This window comes from Heteronotia binoei, chromosome 11, assembly GCF_032191835.1.
Source record: "Heteronotia binoei isolate CCM8104 ecotype False Entrance Well chromosome 11, APGP_CSIRO_Hbin_v1, whole genome shotgun sequence".
NCBI lineage: Eukaryota > Metazoa > Chordata > Lepidosauria > Squamata > Gekkonidae > Heteronotia > Heteronotia binoei.
Window position 1 is genome coordinate 80901210 of NC_083233.1, and position 27511 is coordinate 80928720.

Consider the following 27511-nt stretch of genomic DNA (forward strand, 5'->3'; position numbering starts at 1 on the left):
GTGCCTAAAGTACTGGGGAAAAGTTGGGTTTCCCCCAGGGATGAAAGCCCCTGTAAGTAAGCATTACATCTGTCTTCACCTTAAATCAAGTGTCCTCTGAGATGGCACTACAGACCCACCGAACAAAGCACCCAACATCCAGACTCTGCCCCCCCGCAACACCGCTCAAATACAGCCAAAATGTCAACTCACCTGGTTCTAATTTCTGCAAGGAGTCGGACCACTGCCATTACTGGAGTTGAGCCATCTCCTGTTGCAGGAAGTGAGGTATGAATAGATAGACTTCCCTCCTGAGGAAGCAACATGGACTGGACTGCCTGTACTACCTTCTCAGTAATGGACAGTTTATGGAGAGGCAATGCCTGATGGTGGTGGAGGGGGCACGGTAAAAAGTTAAATTCAAGTCGTTAGTTTCTAGGAAATGAGGGAATTACCTGGAGTTATATATATATTGTTGTCTTTTACACACACTCCCCCCCCCACACACATACATAAATTAAAAATGACAAACCAACAGGCTACAGAATACATTCAAACTGAAGCTCTGTCAGTTCTGTAACTTTCAAACTGCCTGTGTGCTCCAAATTCCCCAAGTCAGCTTTAATAAAAACATAAACTGGCCCCCTTTCCCCCAAAATGCACGTATAAGTCTTAGCTTTAACAAATTGCCATTACACTCGACGTTGGATTTCAAGATGACCTTACCTCTGATCTTGGAACACAGAGCCTAGATAATGGAATAGTTAAAGTGTCTGATGCCTGGGAGGTCTTTCTACCATCTATACTGGTGGGTGGAAATTTGACCGTTGCTATACCTTCCTGTTCGTTAATGGATGCCACCACTCCAATGCTTCCGGCTATCCCCCTACCTAAAACCTGTATATGAGAGAGAGAGAGAGAGGTTTATAAATGAAGAAAAGATAAACACAGAACTACAAACTAAATGCTGATGATGCAGTAACAAATGTGGAAGAAAGGGATAGGAGAAAACGCAAGCCAACTTGCCCCATGCATCCCCCCCACTCTATGGAAAAAATTAATCCCTGCTAAGGCACAGATACTAAACTTTAGATGTAAATCCTGAATTCTGCTAAAGGCAGTGGCAGCTGAGCCCAGCAAAGCCCCGTCTTGGGTGTTTGGCTCCACCACATGCCCCTGCCCTCCAAACCAACCTGATCCTTGCCCCTCTCCTCCTGTCATCGTCTCTCCACTGCACTTGTGTCCTTTTGCCCTCACCACACGGTGGCTCAGTGGCAGAGCATCTGCTTGGTAAGCAGAAGGTCCCAGGTTCAATACCCGGCATCTCCAACTAAAAAGGGCCCAGGCAAGTAGGTGTGAAAAACCTCAGCTGGAGACCCTGGAGAGCCACTGCCAGTTAGGGGAGGGACAGTGGCTCAGTGGTAGAGCATCTGCTTGATAAGCAGAAGGTCCCAGGTTCAATCCCCGGCATCTCCAACTAAAAAGGGTCCAGGCAAGTAGGTGTGCAAAATCTCAGCCTGAGACCCTGGAGAGCCATGAATGGGGCTGTGGCTCAGTGATAGAGCATCTGCTTGCTAAGCAGAAGGCCCCAGGTTCAATCCCCGGCATCTCCAACTACAAAGGGTCCAGGCAAGTAGGCGTGAAAAGCCTCAGCTTGAGACCCTGGAGAGCCGCTGCCAGTCTGAGTAGATGACTTTGATGGACTGAAGGTCTGATTCAGTAGAAGGCAGCTTCGTATGTTCATATGTTCACATTACTGCTCCTTGACATAACTCAGGAGTTCAAGATTTCTCCACTCAGGGCAAAACTATCAGAGACTTTTTCCCCTCCTTGGTGGGTCCTAAGGCTGGCCCTAACACTGTCTGGCACCTGAGGTAAGGCTAACTTCTAGCGCCCCCCCTGCACTGATAGCGTTACTGAGTCATTTGGGGGTGCTAAATTCAGCCCCCCAGGCAATCACCTGGTTTGCCTAGCGGGAGGGCCAGCCTTGAGGGCATGGGCATCCCTGATTCAACACACACTCCCCCAAGTCAGATGCCAGATGCTGGGAACTAATTTTCCAAGTTCCGCAGAGGCCTGATTCGGATGAGAGCTTTGGCAGAAGAGGAGAATGGGCTTCAGGGCTGGGAAACCAGCACACAGGTGGGGAGGAAGGCTGAAGCCCCCCTCAAGCCATGATCCTGGTCATACTGGACCTCATCGGTGCTTGGGAAATGACACTCCAGCGGCTGATGTGTAACTAAGGAGAATGAGAGTTGGGTCAGGAGAATCTAGATCCAATTGCGCAAAAAAAATCCCATCTAATTTGGCCCTGGAAAGCTAATCCATGACAAGCGAATCATTACAAAACACATTATAATAAACTCCAAATAGGAAGAGCACAAAACACTGAAAATTATACACAACAGACAAATCAGATAAAGGTACATGTAATTATAAACTGATTTTGGTTTCTCATTCCCAGGATTAGAGCTTTTCTCTGCCAAAGGTAAGAAGTCTCACCTATAACATCCGCATAGTGCGGGGCTCCCAAAGCAGGTGCAGCCTAGAGGCCGCGACGCTGACAGAGGAATCAGGAAGCTCCAGGTTCAAATCTCAGCTTTGCTATGAACTCACTAAACAGCCTTTGGCAAGCTGTGCTCGGCCTCAGACCCCACGTCTGTCAGGCTCTGTAATTCTTATAACTAGTAAATGTAACATACTAACCATACGGACTCTTGGTACTAACCCAAAGCTCTTTCTTGTAATGTAGTTACTGTGCATATCAAAAGAGACAGAGAGGGGTTTGGATACAAATATGGAGCAGAGGTCCATCAGTGGCTATTAGCCACAGTGTGTGTGTATGTATAAAATTTTTTGCCACTGTGTGACACAGAGTGTTGGACTGGATGGGCCATTGGCCTAATCCAATACGGCTTCTCTTATGTTCTTATTTGATGTGTAAACATTGTTGATGCTCCCAAGGAACAAAAGAATGCAGCCGTTAGTAGATAACTCGGCCGCAAGGCAACTTCTCAGGGAAAGGAGATAAGCTGAAGCCCTGTGTGAAAGTTTGCACCCCCAACCCCTTGATGTTATGGGAATGGGAGCTTTGCTTAGAAAGTCTTTGATGTAGAATCTTTAAGAATAGTTACCGCCTAGTTCCAGGCATCAGTCTCAATCTCTGCATCCAGCTATGAGTTTCCAATAAAGTATCGTTTTGTTTCAAATGAATACTGCCTTGAGATTCCGCCTGACAATGTCTATATGTAATACCAGCCTACCCTGTGAGGATTATAACCCAAAGCACGTGCAGTGGTTCTGAGCGCTCTAAATGCGCCATACAGAAATGCCTGTGAGTATCCTGCAACAAAGCACAAGGTCTGCCATCGACATGATGCGTTGTGGGGGGGAACGGCGGGGAGAGACAAAAACAGCCTGGCCAGTCACCTGTACTTCAGAGCCGATTTTGATGGTCTCTTTGAAACCCCCAAGAGCACAGAGAGCAGCTACTGCCTGGCGAGCAATCCGTTGAAGTTTGGCCAACTTCCTCCCACTGCTGCTGCCGTTCTCCAGGATGCTTTCGGCATATTTCCCAAGCTGAGGAATATACATCAGAGCACGCGACAGAACCTAGGGGGATTTTTAATTGATGCTTTAGTAAATACAATGACTTAAATGGTGGCAGATCATCAGACTACATATAATGTTTTATTTGCTGAATTTTGGCGGCATTTTATTTTGCTTTAGTCTCTCCAGGGTGTTTTATTTTCAGCTCTCTGCTGTATCTTTTACATTCTGTAAAATATTACTGGTCCTTCCTTCATAGTTAATTGTTTTATTTGTGCCCTTCACAATGTTCTGTTACTGTTGCTACTGCTATTATCCATAAATACCGCTAATAAATAAATACTGTGTTAAACATTTTCATTTAAAAATCTGGACGTCTTTCCCCCCTTGTGCAGAGCAGCAAGTAGTAAGATTTAATACTCCTCCCACTAATTAATACTCCCTTCTGGCTTAAACCATAAAGGCTCAGTAGCAGCGCATTCGCTCTCCACGCAGAAGGTCCCCGGCTCAATCCCCAGCTCAACGGACAAGGCGAGATCTGCAGCCGATGACCTGATTCAGTATAAGGCAACTTTGTGGGCTCAAATCAATTACATTTCCAATGTACACAGAAGATGCTTTAGTTCCAGCTAATGGCCTAGTAGGATGTACCACTGACTTGTGAATATTACAGAGGCTGTAAGGCTCCAGAGATAAGAAATATTTTTGAAGTTGACATACGGTTTACAGAGCCTCAGAGTAAAGGCTTAAGTTATTCATATGTGCATCTCTTGACAAAGATATTAATCGAAACGGGAAATATAACGATCGAAATTCCGTTGAGAACCTACTTTATGTACAGTTGGGAGAATATGTTTATATCACCTCTGAGTGTTGTACAAGTCTTTACATATTCCTTGGAAGCCTGGAACTGCAATGGAACTTGGTGGTTTGGTTTATGTTTTCTGGATATTGTATTTACTGGCAACAGTGTGTGTGTTACAACGTTTTGAATTTTTCTCATAAGTAATGCTAGTGTGTTGTGTATTATTTATGTGTTGGAGATATTTAGTATATTGTTTTCATTACACAAGGGAGATACCTGGTGCTTTCTGGTTGTTTAGTCTTTCTGGAGAGCCAGTTTGGTGTAGTGGTTAAGTGTGCGGACTCTTATCTGGGAGAACCGGGTTTGATTCCCCACTCTTCCACTTGCAGCTGCTGGAATGGCCTTGGTTCAGCCATAGCTCTGGCAGAGGTTGTTCTGGAAAGGGCAGCTGCTGTGAGAGCCCTCTCCAGCCCCACCCACCTCACAGGGTGCCCGTTGTGGGGGAGGAAGGTAAAGGAGATTGTAAGCCGCTCTGAGACTCTTTGGAGTGGAGGGTGGGATATAAATCCAATATCATCATCATCTTCTTTCTCCCCCTTCCCTGTTTTTTCATTGTTAGTTTCAGCTTCATTGTTTCATTGTTAGTTTCACTGTTAGTTTCAGCAACTCCTCCTGTCATCAAAAAACCTTCTCACGGAAGGCTGTTCTCTTTACTACAGAAACACCCTTCCGAGAGTCGTCCCCCTTTGCTTACTTTCTCAGCAGTGGTTGTCCATATCTGGGCAGCATTGGACTCTGGAGCCATCAGCAAGCTGTGAAGCAAAGCAATCACTTCCGCGGCCATGCTGTTAGCAACGTGGCCGCTAATGAAAGGCCGCACGGGATCCGTCCTGTTGAGAGAAGCAGATGCTCTAGTCATCTCTGAACAAAGAGGTGGAGATTGCTGAGCAGTATATTAAGATACCCTTGAAGTATGAAGGGCTGCAACACAGCCCTTGCTAAGCTATCTACAGGAAAACACGAGAAGCTCAAAGACAAATCCATCAACTCGGGCGTGAAGATGCATCTCTGCATGCCCTGACCCGGATAGCCCAGGCAAGCCCCATCTCGGAAGATAAGCAGGGTCGACTCTAGCAAGTACTTGGATGGGAGACCTCCTTGGAATACCAGCAGTTGGGAGGACAGTGGCAGGCTTTATTCAGCCACCTCCCAGACCCTCAGCAGGGATCAATCACCAGAGGTTGCCATGACTTCCAGGTGCACACGCTCACACAATATATATATATATATATTTTATAAAAAATGCCAAAAGGAAAAAGATGCATTTCTGTATGGCTTGGGAGAGCACCATCGCCTTGGGGAGATGACAAGAATTATAATGGCCTGAGACCTAGGCCAGGTTTGAACTGCTTCTGATGTCATCCACATAAAGACTTCAAGAAGGAGACCACGTTATCCACTTTGAAAGAACTGAAGTCCTTTCTACGGTCTCACATTATCACACCCGCCTGAACAGAGAAGCTATTGAGATTTACAAACACCAGCACAACTTTAACAGAAAGGAAGAAGGCATTTCCATCCACCATTCTTGGTACCCAGCTCTGCAAAACACCCTACAGACTGCAAATTGCAGAAGGTCACAGAACAACCAGCACATTCCAGAGAACAATCAGCACAATCAACAACCATCTTCCTTATCTTCACACCCCTTCCAACCCTCCCAGCAATCAACACAGAACAATGGTCACATTCCACAGCCACTTTCCTTATCACCACCCTTCCAGGAAGCCCCACTAAACAATGGGTACATTCACAAACCAATTGCCCTCTCACCACACCCCCTCCAGCCTAGAAATAGCAGCTCTCCAGCAGCCCTGGCCTCACTCAATGCACAGCAGCCAAGAAGGTCAGAACGCCTGTTCCGGCGGCAACGCCACTGAGAATGTTCTCCGCAGCTGAGAACGAAACGTCTGGAAGAAAAACTTTCTCCAGTAGAACACGGCACTTGAGCCCGAAAGATTCTACAAACCCTAATCACATAAAGACTGTTTACACCCAGTCAGGGCACTTTGGAGGCTGAACCCAAGATGCACAAAAGCAGGATTGCAGGAGGACGTTGTGTGCAGCAGGCAGGGAGCTATTTGATTCCTCATTGCTCCTCTGTGACCTGGATTACTCGCCTGCCGCTGCTGCTAGTAGTTAGATCCCTTCTCTTGCAGAGGGGCAGTTTATAGCTTATAGAGGCAGAACCACTTCTCCATACTGTACATCACCCTGATATCTTAGCGCAGTGCACTGCTTGGGCCAAAATGGACCGAGATGGATGTCAGCCAGGCATCAGCATGGGAAAACAATTTCAAAACACTAGTCAGAAGCGGCTGGCTGGCTACTACCCCTTTCCTTGCCTTGGAGAGATGCAGGACTTTAGAGCAATCAGTCGCCCCTCTGTTCACTCAGCATAATCCCATCATCGCCCCAGCCTAATTTGACCTCATCCATTGCCTCTTGATTAAGTGGCAATTTATCAATGTTTATGACTATTTACCTCTTGATTGCCCTCCCCATCTGGTACTTGTGGAGCCAGCAAACCTTCATAAATTTTCTGTTTGTCACCAGTTACGCCATTTTGTCATTGTTTTCTGGCAAATGCGCCATCCCCGCCTGAGGGTACATTTTGCCCTATAACTGGACTACCCTGCTGACCCAGCAGTGTTTTGTGTGCCTTGGATCCATCCTCACACCCGTTCCATGGGCTTTTCTCTCTCCCCTTTTGAAACACTAGCCATTTTGCTCTTCAACTTGCTGCTTCCACGGACCTCTTCAACATTGGTAATTATCGCCCTTCCCTAAAGTCGCTTTTCCCCTTTCCTCCTTGTGCTTCTCTTAGTAAGCCCTTGTATGTGTATTGTACGCATCTTGTTCTTACTCCTTTTAATAAAAACCTTTCTGGCTGAACATCTGCCTGATTTGAGCATTTTCTTAAGGGAAAAATCCTGGTATGCACATGTGGAGAATCCCAGTTACCCACCTCTTCCTCTGTCTCCTTTAGCTAATCCCCCTAACTTAACTGGAGACTGCCTCTTCGGGTAACGCTATCATGACTGCTTTTAAACACTACAAAACAGCGTCCGCTATGCTGAGTGAACCCTGATTCAGTTTCTAGCACGTGAACCAGCACAGCCACACAACCACGCTCCAAGTTATCAGGAAGTCAAGCTGAGGTTTCCAACCTGGCGAGCTCTGAATTCCGCTCCCTGCAAATGGAGGTTTGTGCTGTTTTCTTTTTGTCGCCAGTCGACAGGCTGCCACTGCTTTCGGGATTGGCAGTCTCTACAGGTGGCCCCACGCTCACAATCAAGCCAGACTGTGCCCATTTGGTTGCCTTCCTCAGAGCTGCAGCCGCCTCTTCCGTGATAACTTCACAGGAGCCGCTCTGAAAAAGACAGAAATGCCTTTGCAGCTCTGTGTGTGGTGGGCCTGCACTGGCCGAGTCACAATTAGGAAAATATTTGTTATTTCTGCAGACTGGAAGTATTCTATGGGATACCCCCTGCAAAGCTGCTGCCAAGCCAGTTTTTGATGCCAGCTGAAACCTTGTTTTGTTTACCCAGGCTTCCTGCTGAATTCGCTCCGTCATGTTTTGGCCGGCATTTTAAAATATCTCCTTAGAATTGTTCTCCAGTTTTTAATACCTTTAGGACAATTTCTGCATATATATCAGTGATACTGCTTTGCTTATGCGCGACTCTGACCCACCCTGCATGCCAAAGGAATAGCCAGTGTAAAAAAACCAACCACCAACTACATGATCATTTGTTGTTGTGATACTGTCAGGTTTTCATTTGCTCCTGATTTGCAATAGCTTTGTTATTTGGTCATTCAGTCTTTATTTGCAATAGGCTGGTGTGAATGACTGGGGAAGCAATGGCAAACTGCCCCATAAAAGTCTGCCATGAAAATGTTGTGAAAGCGACGTCACTCCAGAGTTGGAAACGACTGGTGCTTGCACAGGGGACTACTTTTACCTTTACTAGTTATTGATATTTTAACCAGGGAGTTAAACCAAATATGATGCTAGTTCAGAGTGTCTTTTTTACTGCAAACTGGAACTGACCCTGAACTTTTTTGAACCTGAGCCAAGGTGACAGACCTCTCTGAAGGAGCTTCAATTTGACTCCTTGATTTTAATACTAGTAATTTAAAGTGTTTTTTCTTGGTTGAATTACAGCCAGTTTGGTGTAGTGGTTAAGTGTGTGGACTCTTTACCTGGGAGAACTGGGTTTGATTCCCCACTCCTCCACTTGCACTTGCTGGAATGGCTTTGGGTCAGCCATAACTCTCACAGAGCTGTCCTTGAAAGGGCAGCTGCTGCAAGAGCTCTTTCAGCCCCATCCACCTCACAAGGTGACTGTTGTGGGTGTGTGGGGGGGGAGATAAATAAGATTGTGACCGCTCTGAGACTCTGAGATTCAGAATATAGCGCGGGATATAAATCCAATATCATCATCATCTTTTGTGAATAGCCTTGGAACCTCCTGGCCAGGAGGGCGGAGCACAAATAATGCAACTTCTAAGAAATAGGATGTTCAGAATTCTCCTTCTGGGTCTCTGTGGAAGGGATTAAGCTACTCAAACATATGTTTATTAATGCCGACTTACTTTAGTCATGTCTCGATCCATCTTAACCACCTTTTCCATATTAGCTCCTGTTCCGAGTCTAAACGGACGGCCTTCTGAGCTACTATAAAGGGAAGGATACAGCACAGCATAAATGTGGATGCCCTAATGCAGGTTTTTTAATTACATCCGTTGGGGCAGGGTTACCTTAGCAACGGCTGAAGGACTTCGTGAGATGACTGGTCTTCCCGCTTATGAATAAAAATGGAAAGTTTACCGTCCACAGCCTCACTTTCTTCTCCTGGATCTTTGTCCCCTTTGAGGGAGCTTTTTGGACTGGCTTTTGTCAGAGAGGTATCAGGCTCAGAAGCAGTTGGAGAAAGAACTGTCTGACATCCTACAAAAACAGGGAGGAGAAAAAAATAAGCTCTGAAACAATACCCTAAGTGTACAGTAGACCTTTTCAGGCAGTACATAACACTGACCCAATCCATAACTCTTCCTGGCCCAAAGGCTCAAGGAGAGTGGTGGGGATGGCAGAAAGTACCATCAAGTCGCAGCAAACTTCAGGTGACTCCATTGGATTTTCAAGGCAAGAAACATTCAGAGGTGGTTTGCCATTGCTTGCCTCTGCACAGTGACCCTGGACTGTCGTGGTGGACTAACCTGGGCCAAGCCCGCTTAGCTTCCAAGATCTGATGAGATTGAGTTAGCCTGGGCCTTTTGGGTCAGGGTGAGCGGCACCCCCCACCCCACCCCCCGTCCCAAATACCCTGATCAATTCCAACCCTGCAGCATCATACAGTATCCCCAGTCCCCAAAAGCCAATTTGAATAAGAAGGCCTTACAGTGCTTCTGGTAAAAAACCTAGATCTGGGTCTTAGTAAGTCTCCAAGGGAAGGGAGGGGAACATCCACCAAAAAGACCTCTATGAGCACCCCTGGAGTCCGAGTGGCACATACGTGGTCTGCTAAACAGAGCGTTTCTGGTCAGCCTTAAAGGCCATGCTGCAACACATGGATGGAGGCCCTATTAGAAATGCTGTGCCAGGGTGGTTTGGTTGAAGTCATGAGCAGCTCCTTAACTTCACTGCAGAAGGCAATACAGAGCTAGTGTGAGCGCAGTGTCACGAGCTGGGGCCAGGCCAGGCGAAGTCCAGGGGCAGTCCAAGGTCTGTAACCGGTGAGCAAGAGTGTCCAAGGTGCCAAAGCCAAATCGTTGTCCAGGTATCGTAGGTCAGAGGTTCAGAAGCCGTAGTCAGGGGGTCCAGAAGTCAAGCCAAGGTCAGGAGGTCCAAAGTCAAAAGCCGAAGTGGATGCTAGGACGTCAGGTAGATGACTAGTTGCTTCCACAAAGCCTCCTCCCAAAGCCTACAGCTATATAGCCCTCTGCTGGCTGTTGCCCATTTGGGCTAATTGCTGGCTCAGAGAGGCAGCCAGGATCCTGTTGCAACTCAAGCATCCTTGCTCTTAGAAGGGCCAGAATCCTCTCAAAACTCAGGGCTCAGGGAGCGTCTTGCTTGTGAGCGTGCCGCCCTCCTCCGATCCCTGAGGTCCTGACGGAGGCGGTCACGCACACGCGCCACCCGAGAGGGCGAGGCAGGGGGGCTGGGATCTTCTCCAGCAGGAGGCAGGGGCACTGGTGCAGGTGGCAGGGGCACAGTTTCTGCTGCAGGCTCAACTTCCTCTACAGGGTCCCCAGCACCCATGACACTATCCCCCCCCCAGGGCCCCCCTCCGTCGAGGGGCCTGGGAGGTCGGGGTGGTCGTTGTGGAACCGTTGCACCAAGTCTGGGGCATGAAGATTGTCCACGGGCTCCCAAGACCGGTCTTCTGGGCCGTATCCCTCCCAGTCCACAAGGTACTGGAGGCCTCCACGATGGTACCGGGAGTCCAGGATCTGGCGCACCTCGTATTCTTCTTCATCATCCACCAACACTGGTGGTGGTGGCGGTGGAGAAGGAGGCCGAGCTGGGTCAGGGCGTGCAGCTGGAACAAGGAGGGAGCGATGGAACACGGGGTGAATGCGGAGGTGGGGTGGCAACTGGAGCCTGAAGGCGACGGGGTTTATTTGTTCTAAGACAGGGTAGGGTCCAATGAACCGCGCATCCAGCTTGTGAGACCGACCAGGCCGGCGCAGGTAGCGAGTTGAGAGCCACACCTGATCCCCCGGCTGGATTGGGGGGCCTTCCTGCCTCTTCCGGTCCGCAGCTAGTTTATAGGCTTCTTTGGCCCGCTGTAGCTGCTCTCGGAGCAAGTCTTGGCTGGCGCGGAGTTCTTGCAGGTAGGCCTCAACGGCGGGGACATTCGTGGGTGGCAGGATCGCCGGGAAGAACCGAGGGTGGTACCCGTAGGTTGCAGCAAACGGGGTCATTTGGGTGGAGGAATGGACCGCGTTGTTGTATGCAAATTCCGCTAGAGGCAACAGAGTGGTCCAGTCGTCCTGCTGGTAGCAGGTGTAACAGCGGAGATATTGCTCTAGCGTGGCATTGGTGCGCTCTGTCTGACCATCTGTCTGTGGGTGGTAAGCTGAGGACAGGTGCACTCGAGTCCCCAGGCTGGAATGGAGGGCTTGCCAGAACCGAGAGGAGAACTGGGGCCCCCGGTCTGAGATCAGGTGGGCTGGGAGTCCGTGCAGACGAAAGATGTGTTGCAGGTAGAGCTGGGCTGTCTCCTGAGCTGTGGGAAGTTTCGGGCACGGAATGAAGTGGGCCATCTTGGTAAATAGGTCGACGACCACCAAGATGCACGTCTGACCCTTGGATCGTGGAAGTTCCGTGATGAAGTCCATCGAGATGGTATCCCAGGGTCCTGAGGGTGTGGGCAAGGGCTGTAACAACCCCGAGGGTTTGGCTGGGACGTCTTTGGCCCGTCGGCAGACGTCACAGGAGCTGACATAACGGGCAACATCGGAGCGAACTCGTGGCCACCAGAATTCCCGTGTCAGCAAGTGGGTGGTCTTATGTTGTCCAAAGTGCCCAGCGGGTAACGCGTCGTGGGTCATGCGTAGTACTTCTGCCCGCAAGGGCCCGGGCGGCACATAGAGGCGTTCGTGGTGTAGCAAGAGGCCGCCTCGAGTCGTGAACTCGCCTGTTGAGCCATCTTGGAGTGCCTGGAGGTGTTGCTGGACCCAGGGATCATTGGCCTGGCTAGCACGAATGTCCTCCACGAGTGCCGGTGAAGTGGAGGTGGCTGCAAACACTGAGGGTGGCAGGATGGGAGCAGCAGGCACGGTCTCAGTCGAAGCAGGAGCGTATTCCGGTTTCCGCGAGAGCGCATCGGCTTTCCGGTTCTGGGTATGGGGGATGTAGGTGATCTTGAAGTCAAAGCGGGAGAAGAATAGGGACCACCGGATCTGGCGCTGGTTGAGACGGCGGGTGGTCTGGAGATGCTCCAAGTTCCGGTGGTCGGTGAGCACTTGGACAGGGTTGCGAGCCCCTTCAAGGTAATGTCTCCAAACCTCAAAAGCCACCTTGATCGCGAGCAACTCCCTCTCCCAGATGGTGTAGTTCCTCTCTGCCGCAGTGAGCTGGCGTGAGTAATAGGCGCAGGGCTGGAGTGGCTGGGACGGCTCCTCGCGCTGGGACAGCACTGCTCCCAGGGCCACGTTGGAGGCATCAGCTTCCACCGTAAAGGGAAGCTGGGGGTCGGGGTATCTCAGGAGTGGCCCGGTGGCGAAACGGGTCTTCAGGGTGGAGAAAGAGTTATCGGCCTCTGGGGACCAGTGGAAAGGTTCTTTGGGGCGGAGTAGTTGAGTCAGGGGTGTTGTCAGAGATGCATAGGCTGGGATGAATTGCCGATAGTAGTTGGCAAAACCAAGGAACCGCTGCAGGTCTTTGCGATTCTGAGGGGCCTGCCAGGTCAGGACCGCTTCCACCTTTTTCGGGTCCATGAGGATTCCCTGTGGTGACACAATGTGACCAAGGAACTCGACGGAGCGCAGGTCAAAGTCGCACTTCTCCAGCTTGGCGTAGAGGCCATGGGCTCATAGGCGCTGTAGGACCTGGCGGACGTGCTCGGCATGCTGGGCAGGATTGCGGGAGTAAATTAGAATGTCATCCAGGTATATGATCGCGAAGCGGTCGAGCAGGTCCCGGAATACATCATTCATGAACCTCTGGAAGACAGCGGGGGCGTTGGTCAATCCGAAGGGCATCACCAGGTGCTCGTACTGCCCGTATCGGGTCCCAAACGCGGTCTTCCATTCGTCTCCGGGCCGTATGCGCACCAAATTGTACGCTCCGCGGAGGTCCAGCTTGGTGTAGATTTGGGCCCCCTTTAAACGATCCAAGAGTTCAGGGATCAGTGGTAGAGGGTACCGGTCGCGGATGGTGATCTTGTTCAGGGCCCGGTAGTCATTGCACAGCCGGAGCTCCCCGCTTTTCTTCTTCACGAAGAGGACTGGAGCAGACAGGGGAGAAGTTGAGGGTCGGATGAATCCGCGCTTCAGGTTCTTGTCCAGGTAGTCTCGCAAGGCTGCCAACTCAGGCTCCGACATTGGGTACAGACGCCCCACCGGGAGTGGTGCCCCAGGTACCAAATCAATGGCACAGTCATAGGGTCGGTGAGGGGGAAGCTGATCTGCTCCTGTCTCTTCAAAGACATCGGCGAAATCTGCATACTTCTGAGGGAGCTGAGGACCACCACTCGGGATGCTGGCTGCTAGAGTGGTGGGAGGAGTCAGATGGGGGCATGGGTCTCGGAAGCGTAGTTCTTGCTGAGCCCAGTCCACGATGGGGTTGTGCAGCTTCAGCCAGGAAAGGCCTAGAATCAGCGGGAAGCGAGGCATGCGGGCGACATCAAACTGCAGCTGTTCTTGGTGCTGCTGGACGTGGAAGGTGATGGGACAGGTCTCCTGGGTGACGGGGCCAGAACGGAGGAGGCGCCCGTCAATAGCCTCCACCAGCGTCGGAATCTCTTTTGGCTGCACTGGGATCTGGTGCTGCTTTACAAAGGCGGCATCTACGAAACAGTGGGCCGCTCCCGAGTCCAGCATGGCATACACGAACAGCCAGCGTCCATCGGGCAGATGGAGTTTGACTGGTAGCAGGAACGGGCCAGGGGTATCAGCCTGTTGTTCGGAGGACCCAGCTAGTCGCCCCAGGCTGGAGGGTCCACTTACGCCTGGGGCTGGCCTTTTGGCGGCGGTGGCAATGTAGGTCTGGGTATTCGATGTTTAGCAGGGCAGCCAGAGGCATAGTGGCCTGCCGTGCCGCAGTAGAGGCACAGGTTCTGCGTGCGGCGTCTGGCCTTTTCTTCTGGAGTCAGGCGGGGTCGAGCAGCTCCAAGCTGCATAGGCTCACCCTCGTCTCTGGTACTAGCTGGGGATGGGAGAGGAGCCAAGTGGCATGGCGGTGGAAGCAATCTGTCACGAGCTGGGGCCAGGCCAGGCGAAGTCCAGGGGCAGTCCAAGGTCTGTAACCGGTGAGCAAGAGTGTCCAAGGTGCCAAAGCCAAATCGTTGTCCAGGTATCGTAGGTCAGAGGTTCAGAAGCCGTAGTCAGGGGGTCCAGAAGTCAAGCCAAGGTCAGGAGGTCCAAAGTCAAAAGCCGAAGTGGATGCTAGGACGTCAGGTAGATGACTAGTTGCTTCCACAAAGCCTCCTCCCAAAGCCTACAGCTATATAGCCCTCTGCTGGCTGTTGCCCATTTGGGATAATTGCTGGCTCAGAGAGGCAGCCAGGATCCTGTTGCAACTCAAGCATCCTTGCTCTTAGAAGGGCCAGAATCCTCTCAAAACTCAGGGCTCAGGGAGCGTCTTGCTTGTGAGCGTGCCGCCCTCCTCCGATCCCTGAGGTCCTGACGGAGGCGGTCACGCACACGCGCCACCCGAGAGGGCGAGGCAGGGGGGCTGGGATCTTCTCCAGCAGGAGGCAGGGGCACTGGTGCAGGTGGCAGGGGCACAGTTTCTGCTGCAGGCTCAACTTCCTCTACAGGGTCCCCAGCACCCATGACACGCAGCAGCATTCCTGATATCAGAAGCGGGGATGGAGATGGCAGCATTTTGCACCCAGTGCAATCCCTGAACTCTCAAGGGTAAAAGTGCAATACAATATATGAAGCTACCTTATACTAAATCAGACCCTCCTGGGTCCATCAAAGTCAGTATTGTCTACTCAGACTGGCAGTGGCTCTCCAGGGTCTCAAGCGGAGGTTTTCACGCTTATTTGCCTGGACCCTGTTTAGTTGGGGATGCCAGGGATTGAGCCTGGGACCTTCTACTTAGCAAGCAGATGCTCTACCACTGAGCCACAGCCCCATTAATGGCTCTCCAGGGTCTCAAGCTGCAGTTTTCACGCCTATTTGCCTGCTTAGCAAGCAGATGCTCTATTACTGAGCCACCGTCCTTCCCCATAGTTGAACATATGAAGCTGCCTTCTACTGAATCAGACCCTCGGTCCATCAAAGTCAGTATTGTCTACTCAGTCTGGCAGCGGCTCCTCAGGGTCTCAAGCAGGTTTTTCACACCTACTTGCCTGGACCCTTTTTTAGTGGAGATGCCAGGGATTGAACCTGGGACCTTCTGCTTACCAAGCAGATGCTCTACCACTGAACCACCGTCCCTCCCATATATATCAGCATATGAACAGATATGCCTTATACTGAATCAGACCCCCCTCAGTTCATCAAAGTCAGTATTGTCTACTCAGACTGGCAGCGGCTCTCCAGAGTCTCAAGCTGAGGTTTTCACGCCTATTTGCCTGGACCCTGTTTAGTTGGAGATGCCAGGATTGAACCTGGGACCTTCTGCTTACCAAGAAGATGCTCTACCACTGAGCCACCATCCCTCCCATATATATCAGCATATGAACAGATATGCCTTATACTGAATCAGACCCCCCTCAGTTCATCAAAGTCAGTATTGTCTACTCAGACTGGCAGCGGCTCTCCAGAGTCTCAAGTTGAGGTTTTCACGCCTATTTGCCTGGAACCTGTTTAGTTGGAGATGCCAGGATTGAACCTGGGACCTTCTGCTTACCAAGCAGATGCTCTACCACTGAGCCACCGTCCCTCCCATATATATCAGCATATGAACAGATATGCCTTATACTGAATCAGACCCCCCTCAGTTCATCAAAGTCAGTATTGTCTACTCAGACTGGCAGCGGCTCTCCAGAGTCTCAAGCTGAGGTTTTCATGCCTATTTGCCTGGACCCTGTTTAGTTGGAGATGCCAGGATTGAACCTGGGACCTTCTGCTTACCAAGCAGATGCTCTACCACTGAACCACCGTCCCTCCCATATATATCAGCATATGAACAGATATGCCTTATACTGAATCAGACCCCCCTCAGTTCATCAAAGTCAGTATTGTCTACTCAGACTGGCAGCGGCTCTCCAGAGTCTCAAGCTGAGGTTTTCACGCCTATTTGCCTGGAACCTGTTTAGTTGGAGATGCCAGGATTGAACCTGGGACCTTCTGCTTACCAAGAAGATGCTCTACCACTGAGCCACCATCCCTCCCACAAGCCACCATCCCTCCCACAATTCTGGATTCTCAAGCAACGCAGATTCGTTTCTCAAGCTATCAGGCTGGTAACGTAACAAGGTAACATCCACTACCTGGTACCACGTAATCGGCCAGTTTTGCTAAGAGCAGGGAGGCAATTTTGGAAGCTGGGTCGCTGGGATCGTCCTGCTCGCTGTTCAGGGAGGGCACCGAGTAACTCCAGGGGGGCAACTCGACATTCCCGCAGTCCTCGACGCTCATAAGCGGAAGAGCAGCCCGACAGAGTTGAAGGATGATGAGGACCAGCTTCGGGGAGGGGCGCTGGTCCAAGAGCAGGGACAGGAGTTTGGACACGCAGGCTGGCTGACTCAGGATCGCTTTGCCAATGTGGCTCCTGGAAGAGCAAAACAGGGCTCACTTTAAATGCACTCTGGATGATCAGAGCATTAGAGACTGGAACGGAGGCTCAAACCCTCACTTGTCATGAAGGCTGTCAGAGGGCCTAAGGTTAGTCACACTCCTTTGGGCTAGCATGCCTCAAAGGGTGGTTGTGATATAAATGTGGGGAATCAGAATCTCCAGAGACATCCAATGTGGTATCTACGTTGGGGAGCCAAAGTATCTTGCCAATTTAGAAGAGGTCTCTCTGTGATGATTTGATTTTGAGCATGGTTTATCCTAATTCATTTTCTTTTCTTTTTTAAAGTAACACTGCAGAGCATGTTAAGCGTGCAACTTATCCCATTTTCATCCTCATGACGGAAATTGTTATCAACTTGTTATCAAATTCACCCTACACAGCCTTGGATGAAAAGAAAAGGGCATTAAGTTGATGTCCGCCACTATGTCACTCTTAACAATCTTACGGCTAAGAGTTAAAATAGGAGAGACACAACAGCAGAGGCAAAATAGACCTTGTACAGCTACAGAATATTAAGAAGCGAAGGAGATGTGACAAACTACAAGTGTGGATGTTTGACACACTCTCTCTCTCTCTCTCACACACACACACACTCACACAAGCACACACACAGATCTGAGGCAGCTGCTTGAAACTTAACTTGTTCTATGGCTCACAAAAGAATTCAAAGCAGTATTTTAAAAGGCTCTCCTGCAAATATTAATAAAACCAAATCCATTCTGGTTTTACGCCTCATCACGGAATTTCAAAGCTGTATTTTAAAAGATCCCACTGTTGCTAAAATCTAACAAATTGCTAAAAACAAACCAATTGTCTGCTAGAAAAGCAGACTATAAAATGAAGCCAATAAAGTGCCCCGTAGCAGATCATAACCATGCTGTACCTCGACAGGTCATTCAGGAGGCTAAGGACGTCTTGCAGAGCATCATTCCCAGCCGCCTGGTTGCCGCAGCACTCAGTGGCTCGCGCCAGGTGGTTGGTTAAAAGGCTGGAGACCTGACGAGCCAGACCTGAGTGCACAGCCTCCGTTGACCCCCCTGCAAGTGGAGCACAAAAGTGGGACTCAGCTGAAATACAGCAGGAAGTCATTAAAGGCACACGACAGCTGACAACACACCATGTTGAAGTGGAAATTGGCTTGCTTTAAAAAATGTAAAAGAAAACTGAACAAGTTGCTAAGCATTGGCATTTCTGAGAACAGCTCTATTTGCACAGAAGGACACATGCCCAACCACAAAGGTTAGCTCAGCTTTAAGACCCCAAACTGAAGCTTCAGGTTGGGGTATGCATGCTAAAAATTACCCTAACTCATCAGAACAGAAACAGGAAGTTAAGGACAGATTCCCCAGCATCAACACCTGCTGTCAAGGTTCCAGGAAGCCGCCAGGTGAAGCAGAGGCACAAACATATGACATCATGACTTAAAGAGAAGTACCTGTCCTTTGGATTTTTTATCTAAACTACCATACCCTTTAAAAATGGGCCAAAAGAAACAGGCCAGTAGCAAGCATGCAGCTGGGCTGGAAGCAAGCAAGCATCCTTACAGGGGCAAAAAACTTACTGTCCGCCCCCGGACCAAAAGAAGCCAGGTTATGCGTGACAAGATCTAGGGCTTTTTCGGTGGCAGCACCAGAGCTTTGGAATACTCTTCCAGAAGCCATAAGGGCCCTGCGGGATCTGTCTGCGTTCCGCAGCGCCTGTAAGACCGAATTGTTCAAGCAGGCCTTCGATGCTTGACGGAAAGACGGCTGCCACTGGACATCACATAGAATGCCGGTGATCACTGTTCGGAAATTGAATGACGCCTATAATGTATGGATGCAGCACTATATAATGGTTTTAAAATTGTAATATGTTTTTAAAAACTGAAAAATGTATATTATGGTTTTATATGTTTTATTGGTTTAACTGTACGGACATGATGTTGTGAGCCGCCCTGAGTCCGCTTGCGGAGAGGGCGGGACATAAGTTGAACGTAATAAATAAATAAAATAAAAACCAAGACTTCCACTAATCTTTGGATCCTAATTCACCAGCCGCGTTTAAAAAACAACACATCACCATCAGCAGGTTACTGCATGACTGCCGCTAGCAAGGCAACCCCAGACTCTGTTCCATCCCTGCACCTTTTCTCACTTCGGCTCTCTCAGTGGTCAACAGCAGCACGCAGGCCCCCTTACCTTCCTCCTTTTCCCATTCGACACAGCGGTTGGCTAGCACCTGGAAGGCAGCCCAAGCCATGGTGGCCACCTTCTGCTTCTTGGTCTGCTTCTCGTTGGAGCTGGATTCCGTCTGGCTGCTCAAGCTGCACAGCCGATCCATGAGCTGGACCAGGCCGCTGCGCACCAGGCACTTCTCCTCACTCCTGCCCCATAAGACAAAGCACAAGGCTTGGGCCACAGCAACAATTCACACACTCCCCAAGCCATAGGGTAGCACATTTACAGCACCTGCCAATGCAACTCCTTGCTCTGCTGCCTTGTGTGACTCACTAAGCAAAACGGGACCGTGGCGTTCAGATGGTAATAGAAAACGCAACATCACTGTGAAAAAATTCTATTAAAGCTATAAACCGAATATTCACTAATGTAAGTGCTAGGCAATATAGAAGAAGAAGAAGATGATATTGGATTTATATCCCGTCCTCCACTCCTTTCCCTTCCTCCCCCACAACAGACACCCTGTGAGGTGGGTGGGGCTGGAGAGGGCTCTCACAGCAGCTGCCCTTTCAAGGACAACCTCTGCCAGAGCTGTGGCTGACCCAAGGCCATTCCAGCAGCTGCGAGTGGAGAAGTGGGGAATCAAATCCGTTTCTCCCAGATAAGAGAGCTCTGGCTGACCCAAGGCCATTCCAGCAGCTGCAAGTGGAGGAGTGGGGGATCAAACCCGGTTCTCCCATATAAGAGAGCTCTGGCTGACCCAAGGCCATTCCAGCAGGTGCAAGTGGAGGAGTGGGGAATCAAACCCGGTTCTCCCAGATAAGAGAACTCTGTCTGACCCAAGGCCATTCCAGCAGCTGCAAGTGGAGGAGTGGGGACTCAAACCCAGTTCTCCCAGATAAGAGAGCTCTGGCTGACCCAAGGCCATTCCAGCAGGTGCAAGTGGAGGGGTGGGGAATCCAACCCGGTTCTCCCAGATAAGAGAGCTCTGGCTGACCCAAGGCCATTCCAGCAGGTTCAAGTGGAGGAGTCGGGAATCCAACCCGGTTCTCCCAGATAAGAGAGCTCTGGCTGACCCAAGACCATTCCGGCAGGTGCAAGTGGAGGAGTGGGGAATCAAACCCGGTTCTCCCAGATAAGAGTCCACACACTTAACCACTACACCATACTGGCTCTCCATTTAAACCAATTTAAACCAAAATAACAATATGCACCCAAGTGTTCAGTACGATGCTACTACCTGCAGTCTTTCCATATGGCATCTTTGCAATGCATTTGCTACAGGCTCGTAAAGTGAACACAGAGACTTCTTTAGCTTTGCAAGTATTGGAATCCATGAAATATAGACTGGTGCTATCACTGCTACATCTCTCACCAGATCTTGAGCATTTAGGACGAAGTCCAGGATTGCCTCCCCACAGTAGGTTCAGTTACCATCTGCTCCATGGCACAGTCATTGAGAGTATCTAGAAACCCAAACTCTTTCTCTTGAGCACATACTGACCCAATGAATGTGGGGGTAGTTAAAATCACCTATTATTATGACACAGTTGTTCCATCTATTCCAAACCCTCTTTAGTCCACACCAGGGCATTTTTAAATTTCACATATTGGGTCATTTTTCCTGCATTCCTGGGGCGTCCCCTGAGTGGTAGAGACCCCTGTTTTGTTTACAGGAAGCCCAGTGTTCACCTTTCATCATACACAAGGGGGTCAACCAGTTTACTATTGGCTACTATTTACAATTATTCCACTCCAACACGGTTCTTAATGCTACTGACAGCATTCAGGAAACAGATTATTTCAGCAGGTTATATAGGCTGGGCTAAATAAGACCGTGGTTGAATAGATTCTATACTTGGCATTATGGATTATGCATTTCATTTACTGGATTTGGGCTTTTTCTCCTTTTTTGGCATTTATTTTTGGGTTTTTTTCTTTATGCTTTAATTTTGTTAGCCACCTTGAGGAAATATGGTCCATAATTCAGACTTTAATTAAATAAACAAACAGAACTTAACCTTGATATTTATGCCGGAGAATCTCCCACACTACGTAGTCCACAATTCTTGCAAAACATGCAAAAGAGTCAACATTTGGAAAGATGGGGTATAGACACATGCATATAACTTAAACTGTTTGCAGTGGTACATGCTTACCTGGTATAAGGAATGGTGCACAAAAGGCCAATGCTATTTGCACAAGCAATGGGGTAACGAGCGCAAAGTGCCACCACTGAGGTCATGGTCTCTCCAAAGGCTTCTTGCACTTGTTCCACCATTCCGCCACAGGTGAGCTCTTCAATTCTGTGGAGGAATCAAACAGCTAAAGGAAATTCTTCCAGTACAAGCAGCTCCTGAGCTCCTTGCAGAAATGCAGGGTGCAAAGGAGAGGTGGGTAAGATCACAGCTTGTTCTCACAGGGTGAAACAGGAAAAGTGGGACGTGAGCTTTTTAATAGCAAACCTCTGGATTAAATCAGTACATTTCAACTGTCCATTTGCAATGAATACCTGCCTTGAAAGGGCTTTAAAAGAAAGGAAAGCAAAAAAAAAACAATTAAAGAAAAAGAAGCTCAGCTATTAACGTATTAAAAGGAAGATACAAGTCAGAAGGGCATTGGGTTTTTCAACTGTGTCGGGTGCTTCGACGAGCCTTTCCTCAAAAAGCTGCCGTGACTTTTCATGCCTCTCTCCAAGACAGAGGAAACAGAAGCTACGGAAATCTGATTAAGCCATTCTGCCATTACATTCTGCTTTCTTGTGACATAACGAGAGAGGAAAATATGCCCTCTCTGTCAACGGAAGAGATGATGCATCCCTTTGCTGGAAATTTTTGTCACTCATAGGTACATTTCTATTTTTTTAAAAAAAAAACACCTTGAGAGGTGCCAAGAAACATCTCTCTGTGACATTTAGGAGACAACTAGTGGAAGAGGCGGGACTCCCTCCCCTTCAGGCTGTATGAAGGCAGGAACTACTATTAAAAGACGGGGAGCAGCTCATAGTTTAAGTTTATTTGATTTATATTCCATCCTCCCTGTCGAAGCAGGTTCAGGGTGGCTCACAAACATAATAGAATAACAATAAAAACAGTTAAATTAAACATCTGTTAGCCTCCTGGGTGAAGTATTTTGCTGACTTCAATGCACTCAGGGTGTAGCTGGCTTCAGGTTTCACTCTTGGCCTACTGGGACCACAGCGAAGCAATATTTCTCGGTATGACACCCCACCCCAGTCATACTTGGACAAAGTTCCACGGCAGAGAAAGAAGTACTTTCCTCCTTTCTCACAATACAAGAACTCGTGGGCATCCGATGAAATTGCTGAGCAGTCGGGTTAGAACAGATAAAAGCAGGTACTTCTTCACCCAAAGGGTGATTAACATGTGGAATTCACTGCCACAGGAGGTGGTGGCGGCTACAAGCATACCCAGCTTCAAGAGGGGGTTAGATAAAAATATGGAGCAGGGTGTTGGACTGGATGGGTCATTGGCCTGATCCAACATGGCTGCTCTTATGAATACTCTGTGTTTGGCATGTGGAGTTCCCATGTGGGGACTGCATAAAGAACACAAGGATGAACCTGGGAGATTCAGCTTGGCTGGAGGCGAGACAAGGTCAATAGTTTAAACAAGGAATTATCTGTACATCATCAAAATTACAATTGCCAGAGTTCTTTGGAAGAAGCTGCAGCAGTTGAAATTAACAGGAAAAATACAAATCTGCGTGGTGGATCTGCTTAAAACTAGTAGTAAGTGTGACCAAGGCACTAACAAAAGATTGGCCGCTAATTAAGCAACCATTCTAACATTTTATGGGATTTTGGCATTCCAAGCATCTTAAGGTACTTCAAATAACCACCAGTCGAATTCTCCCTCTGACAACGGGCACTTTCACATACACTAAATAATGCACTTTCACATCCACTTTCAATGCGCTTTGCAACTGGATTTTACTGTAGGAAACGGCAAAAATCACTTGCATACCATCACTGAAGTGGACTGAAATTGCATTTTTTAGCATGTGTGAAAGTGCCCATTGTCTCTATCCTAAGCCAACACCGCGCTTCTCAAGGGTCCAAAGTGCACACGTAATGAAGAGAGCTAATTCTGCCATTTCCTGCTCCTTTTCAGGAAATGTGTTCTATACAGCAGATCGTGTACATATGAACATATGAAGCTGCCTTCTACTGAATCAGACCCTCGGTCCATCAAAATCAGTATTGTCTACTCAGACTGGCAGCGGCTCTCCAGGGTCTCAAGCTGTGGTTTTTCATGCCTACTTGCCTGGACCCTTTTTAGTTGGAGATGCCGGGGATTGAACCTGGGACCTTCTGCTTCCAAAGCAGATGCTCTACCACTGAGCCACAGCCCCATTCATGACTCTCCAGGGTCTCAAGCTGAGGCTTTTCATGCCTACTTGCCTGGACCCTTTTTAGTTGGAGATGCCGGGGATTGAACCTGGGACCTTCTGCTTTCCAAGCAGATGCTCTATCACTGAGCCACAGCCCCATTCATGGCTCTCCAGGGTCTCAAGCTGAGGCTTTTCATGCCTACTTGCCTGGAGCCTTTTTAGTTGGAGATGCCGGGGATTGAACCTGGGACCTTCTGCTTACCAAGCAGATGCTCTACCACTGAGCCACAGTCCCATTCATGGCTCTCCAGGGTCTCAAGCTGAAGTTTTTTACGCCTACTTGCTTGGACCCTTTTTAGTTGGAGATGCCGGGGATTGAACCTGGGACCTTCTGCTTACCAAGCAGATGTTCTACCACTAAGCCACCGTCCCTCCCCTAAGCCACGTGTACTCCCCCATTCAGCCTTTCTCAAACTGATTTTTGCAGAGGAACTCACCGTGGGCCCCCTTGAAGTACCATTGTGACCGGACCCACAAGATGCGTCACGCCACCAACGCGAACTGCTGCTGTCAGGAGCTCCCGCATATGCACCAGAGCCTGCTTCCTTGTGTTTCCGCGCCGCCACCTGGTCTGAGCAGCCAACAGGAAACTACTGCTAGATACCTAGGAGAGAAGAGTGTTTTAGCTAGATAGTTAACACTGTTGTTTTTTTTTTCAGAGGAACCACGACAGCCAAGCGGCTTCCTTAAAACGAGAGTGAGTGCGGTGGAAGAGTCTGGACTTGGACCAGGGAGGTTTAGACTGAAATCCCGCTCAGTCAGTCATTGTCAAACAAGAGCTCTTCAGCCCACCTCACGTTCTGGGATTGATTTCCACCACGCAGGTTTCAAATCTGGCTCAAACTTTTAAATCTTGCACAAAGATCTGGATCAAGGTGTTTTGCTTTTTTTTTTTAAAAAAAGGAGTAGTAGTAGTACTTTATTCACGGTCATCCGACCAGCTTAATACAAACAGAAACAAAATCATAAAAACAAACCCATCACCTCTTACACAAAGTTTCTTACGCCAACTATTACATATATTGTTAAAAATCATAGCCAAGATTTACATTCTCAATTTCCCTCCTTTCCAACTGAGCAACATAACAGAAACGGGCAATCTTAGTTGAAACATCAGAGTGAGTGTCAGACAGGAGGAAGGCAATCTGCTCATCCTCCGGCCTGCCCGCCAAGGACCCGAGAATTGGAGAGATTAATCTTGCCCTCAAGTCATTGTAATTTGGACACCGCAAAACGATGTGGAGAGTTGTTTCGACCTCATTGCAATTACAGGGGCACAATCTTTCCAGATATGGGGACCCAGCGTAACGTCCCAAAAGCACCGAAGAGAAAAGAGCGTTGAGTCGTGCTTTTGAGAAAGCTATCCGATATTTTGGGATAGTGATGTTGAAAAGATACCTGGCTGGGGACAGTACTTCAGCTTGCTTCCCTAAGAAAATGTGCGCAGAAAGACTAGCTCTAGCAGATCTCAGTTCCAGCTCAACCAACCTCAGGCGCAAAAGTTCTTTCGCATCCCTCAGTTCCATCATTACTAGGGACTCAGGGGAGAGATCACAGAGTCTAAAATAATCTAGACACCTTTTCTCCCAAGTTCCCACAAAAGAGTCGAAAAAAATCAGATGGGGAAGGCCACCTGGCTTTGAGAGAACCCTCAAAAAGTAACAAAGGGTGTTTAACCACATAGACGTCTCGATGCTTGGGACGCCAGATTCCAACCTGATGGCAGTGTTTGGCACACAACTGGGAACGGACAGAAGCTTGCGCAAGAGTTTGGTTTGTACTATCTCCAACGGCTTGGTGGTTGAATAAGGGCCAATTTCAGCGCCATAGAGCAACTGGACCCTGGTCTTTGCAGTATGCAGCCTTAGTGCTGCAGGCAAGAATTTGGCCCCTTTAGAGATGTAAAAACGGTAGATGGCATCAGCTGTTCTTTGCGCAGATTGTGCAACATAGTTCTTATGTGCCACACGCTTTCCCTGATAATGAAAAATCACCCCCAGGTATTTAATAATTTTAACTTGCTCAATGGGTTTACCATTTAGAAACCAGCAATGAGCCTTGAAACGTTTGGTGAAGACTAAAACCTTGGTTTTATCTAGATTAATTTCCAACTTTTCCTGCAGACTGGTCTGGGTTAGATGGCGAAGGGCCCTTCGCATACCAATCTGCGTCCTGGATAGTATAAGCACGTCGTCAGCATACGCTAAAACTGGAATATGCCGATCGGCGAGCTTGGGAGGATGTAAAGCCAAATCATTAAAGGAGGTTAGAAGTGAGTTTATGTAGAAATTGAAAAGCAAGCGGGCGAGCACACAACCCTGTCTGACACCCTTGTTCACTAAAATTGGTTGGGTTAGATGGCCTTGAGATGAGCATCTTATCCTGATGCCCGAGTTGCTATAAAGGACTAAAGTAAGTTTTGCACACACAAAGCATCAAGTTCAAACCCAAACATCTCGACCTGAGATGGTATCAGACAGCAGCGCTAGGCAAGAGCTGCTGCAACAACAGACAAAACTGGACAGAATGGGCCAATGCCAATGGTACTGTTTCTTGTATTTGTGACTATGCAGTGGAAGGGGATGAGCAGCCAGGTTCCCTTATTCCGCTCCTCTTCCTTTCCCATTTTGTTTTTTATTCCTCTCCTTCCCCCACTCCGAAGAGTCTCAGAGCGGCTCACAATCTCCTTTCCCTTCCTCCCCCACAACAGACACCCTGTGAGGTAGATGAAGATACTGGATTTATATCCCGCCCTCCACTCTGACGAGTCTCAGAGCGGCTCACAATCTCCTTTCCCTTTCTCCCCCACAACAGACACCCTGTGAGGTAGATGAAGATATTGGATTTATATCCCGCCCTCCACTCCGACGAGTCTCAGAGCAGCTCACAATCTCCTTTCCCTTTCTCCCCCACAACAGACACCCTGTGAGGTAGATGAAGATATTGGATTTATATCCCGCCCTCCACTCCGAAGAGTCTCAGAGCGGCTCACAATCCCCTTTCCCTTCCTCCCCCACAACAGACACCCTGTGAGGTGGGTGGGGCTGAGAGGGCTCTCACAGATGCTGCCCTTTCAAGGACAACTCTGCGAGAGTGATGACTGACCCAAGGCCCTCCCAGCAGCTGCAAGTGGAGGAGTGGGGAATCAAACCCGGTTCTTTCAGATAAGAGTCCGCACACTTAACCACTACACCAAACTGGCTCTCCTAGTTGGCTAGAATGGCTAGATGGGCATCTGGCAGCAATGCTGATTTTGTGAATTAGGCAGATCATGAGAAGGAGGGCAGAAAGGGTTGCATCAGTGCTTCGTTCTTGTGGCCCTTTCTTACCCACCCAGGGAAATGCTGATTGCTGGTTTGGGGTCAGACAGCAATTCTCCTTCATGCCAGTTTTGCAAGGGGTCCTGAAGGTTTTTTGCCATTTTCCGGCCATGGAGCAGGGGTCGCTGGGAATGTATGTTTGGTGGGGGAGATATTGTGCAGGGGGTTGGACTAGATGACCCTGGAGGTCCCTTCCAACCCTATGATTCTACGATAATGCGTACAGAACATTTTAGATACTGAAAGCTCTTCCTTTCCCATTATTATAGAGGGTAGCCTTATTGGTCTGCAGTAGACAAGCTAAATTGGAGCCCAGTAGCACCTCACAGACCAGCAAGGTGTCAGACATTGTAACTTACTTGCTTAAAATGCTTTAAACTGCTCATGTTCCCTTACCCTAACTAACTCCATTTTGAATGACTCTACTAACGCTTTGAATAAGAGCTTGCATTTCAAACACTGTTGCAACAATAAACAGCTCCCATGGGAATTCCTGACATAGCCCCAACAAAGGCAGCCGAGCTTTGAAGATAGCTCGCGCCTCAAGGTAACCAGCAGGGCTCCTTCCTTGGGAAAGAGATAAGGGAGCCTGTGAACCATCTATTGCCTCCCAAATGTGTGAGAATGACTTTATTGTTTAGCGTTCGATGTTAGAGGTTAAAATAGCATGTACCCCGTTGAAACGTATCAATCCCAATCCGTCCTTGCTACAGACAACTAGTTCTCAAATAAAATGGATTAAGCTGCTACAAACTATGGTCCATTTGCTCTGAAGTTCCAAGTCTGACACAAGGGATTTGGA

The 27511-nt window shown here is 48.9% G+C and overlaps 1 protein-coding gene and 3 non-coding genes across 5 annotated transcripts in view; 1 reads left to right on the forward strand and 3 right to left on the reverse strand.

Moving 5' to 3' along the window:
• The window catches only part of HECTD4 (HECT domain E3 ubiquitin protein ligase 4), a 192735-nt gene that overhangs the window by 49185 nt on the left and 116039 nt on the right, over positions 1-27511 (reverse strand). For both annotated transcript variants that reach the window (XM_060250370.1, XM_060250369.1), the window contains exons 32-43: positions 23827-23993; positions 21136-21282; positions 18998-19182; positions 17701-17854; positions 16510-16790; positions 9158-9347; positions 8993-9074; positions 7564-7766; positions 5088-5223; positions 3409-3591; positions 706-876; positions 193-362 (exon numbers count right to left, since the gene is read on the reverse strand). In XM_060250370.1, coding sequence (XP_060106353.1) covers positions 193-362; positions 706-876; positions 3409-3591; positions 5088-5223; positions 7564-7766; positions 8993-9074; positions 9158-9347; positions 16510-16790; positions 17701-17854; positions 18998-19182; positions 21136-21282; positions 23827-23993 — 2069 coding nt within the window. The remainder of the gene's footprint in view (positions 1-192; positions 363-705; positions 877-3408; positions 3592-5087; positions 5224-7563; positions 7767-8992; positions 9075-9157; positions 9348-16509; positions 16791-17700; positions 17855-18997; positions 19183-21135; positions 21283-23826; positions 23994-27511) is intronic.
• Positions 1521-1592, forward strand: TRNAS-GCU (transfer RNA serine (anticodon GCU)). Its single transcript has one exon. It is a non-coding gene; the product is annotated as a tRNA-Ser (tRNA).
• Positions 15135-15206, reverse strand: TRNAS-GCU (transfer RNA serine (anticodon GCU)). Its single transcript has one exon. It is a non-coding gene; the product is annotated as a tRNA-Ser (tRNA).
• On the reverse strand, positions 23279-23350 carry TRNAP-UGG (transfer RNA proline (anticodon UGG)). The gene has a single exon. It is a non-coding gene; the product is annotated as a tRNA-Pro (tRNA).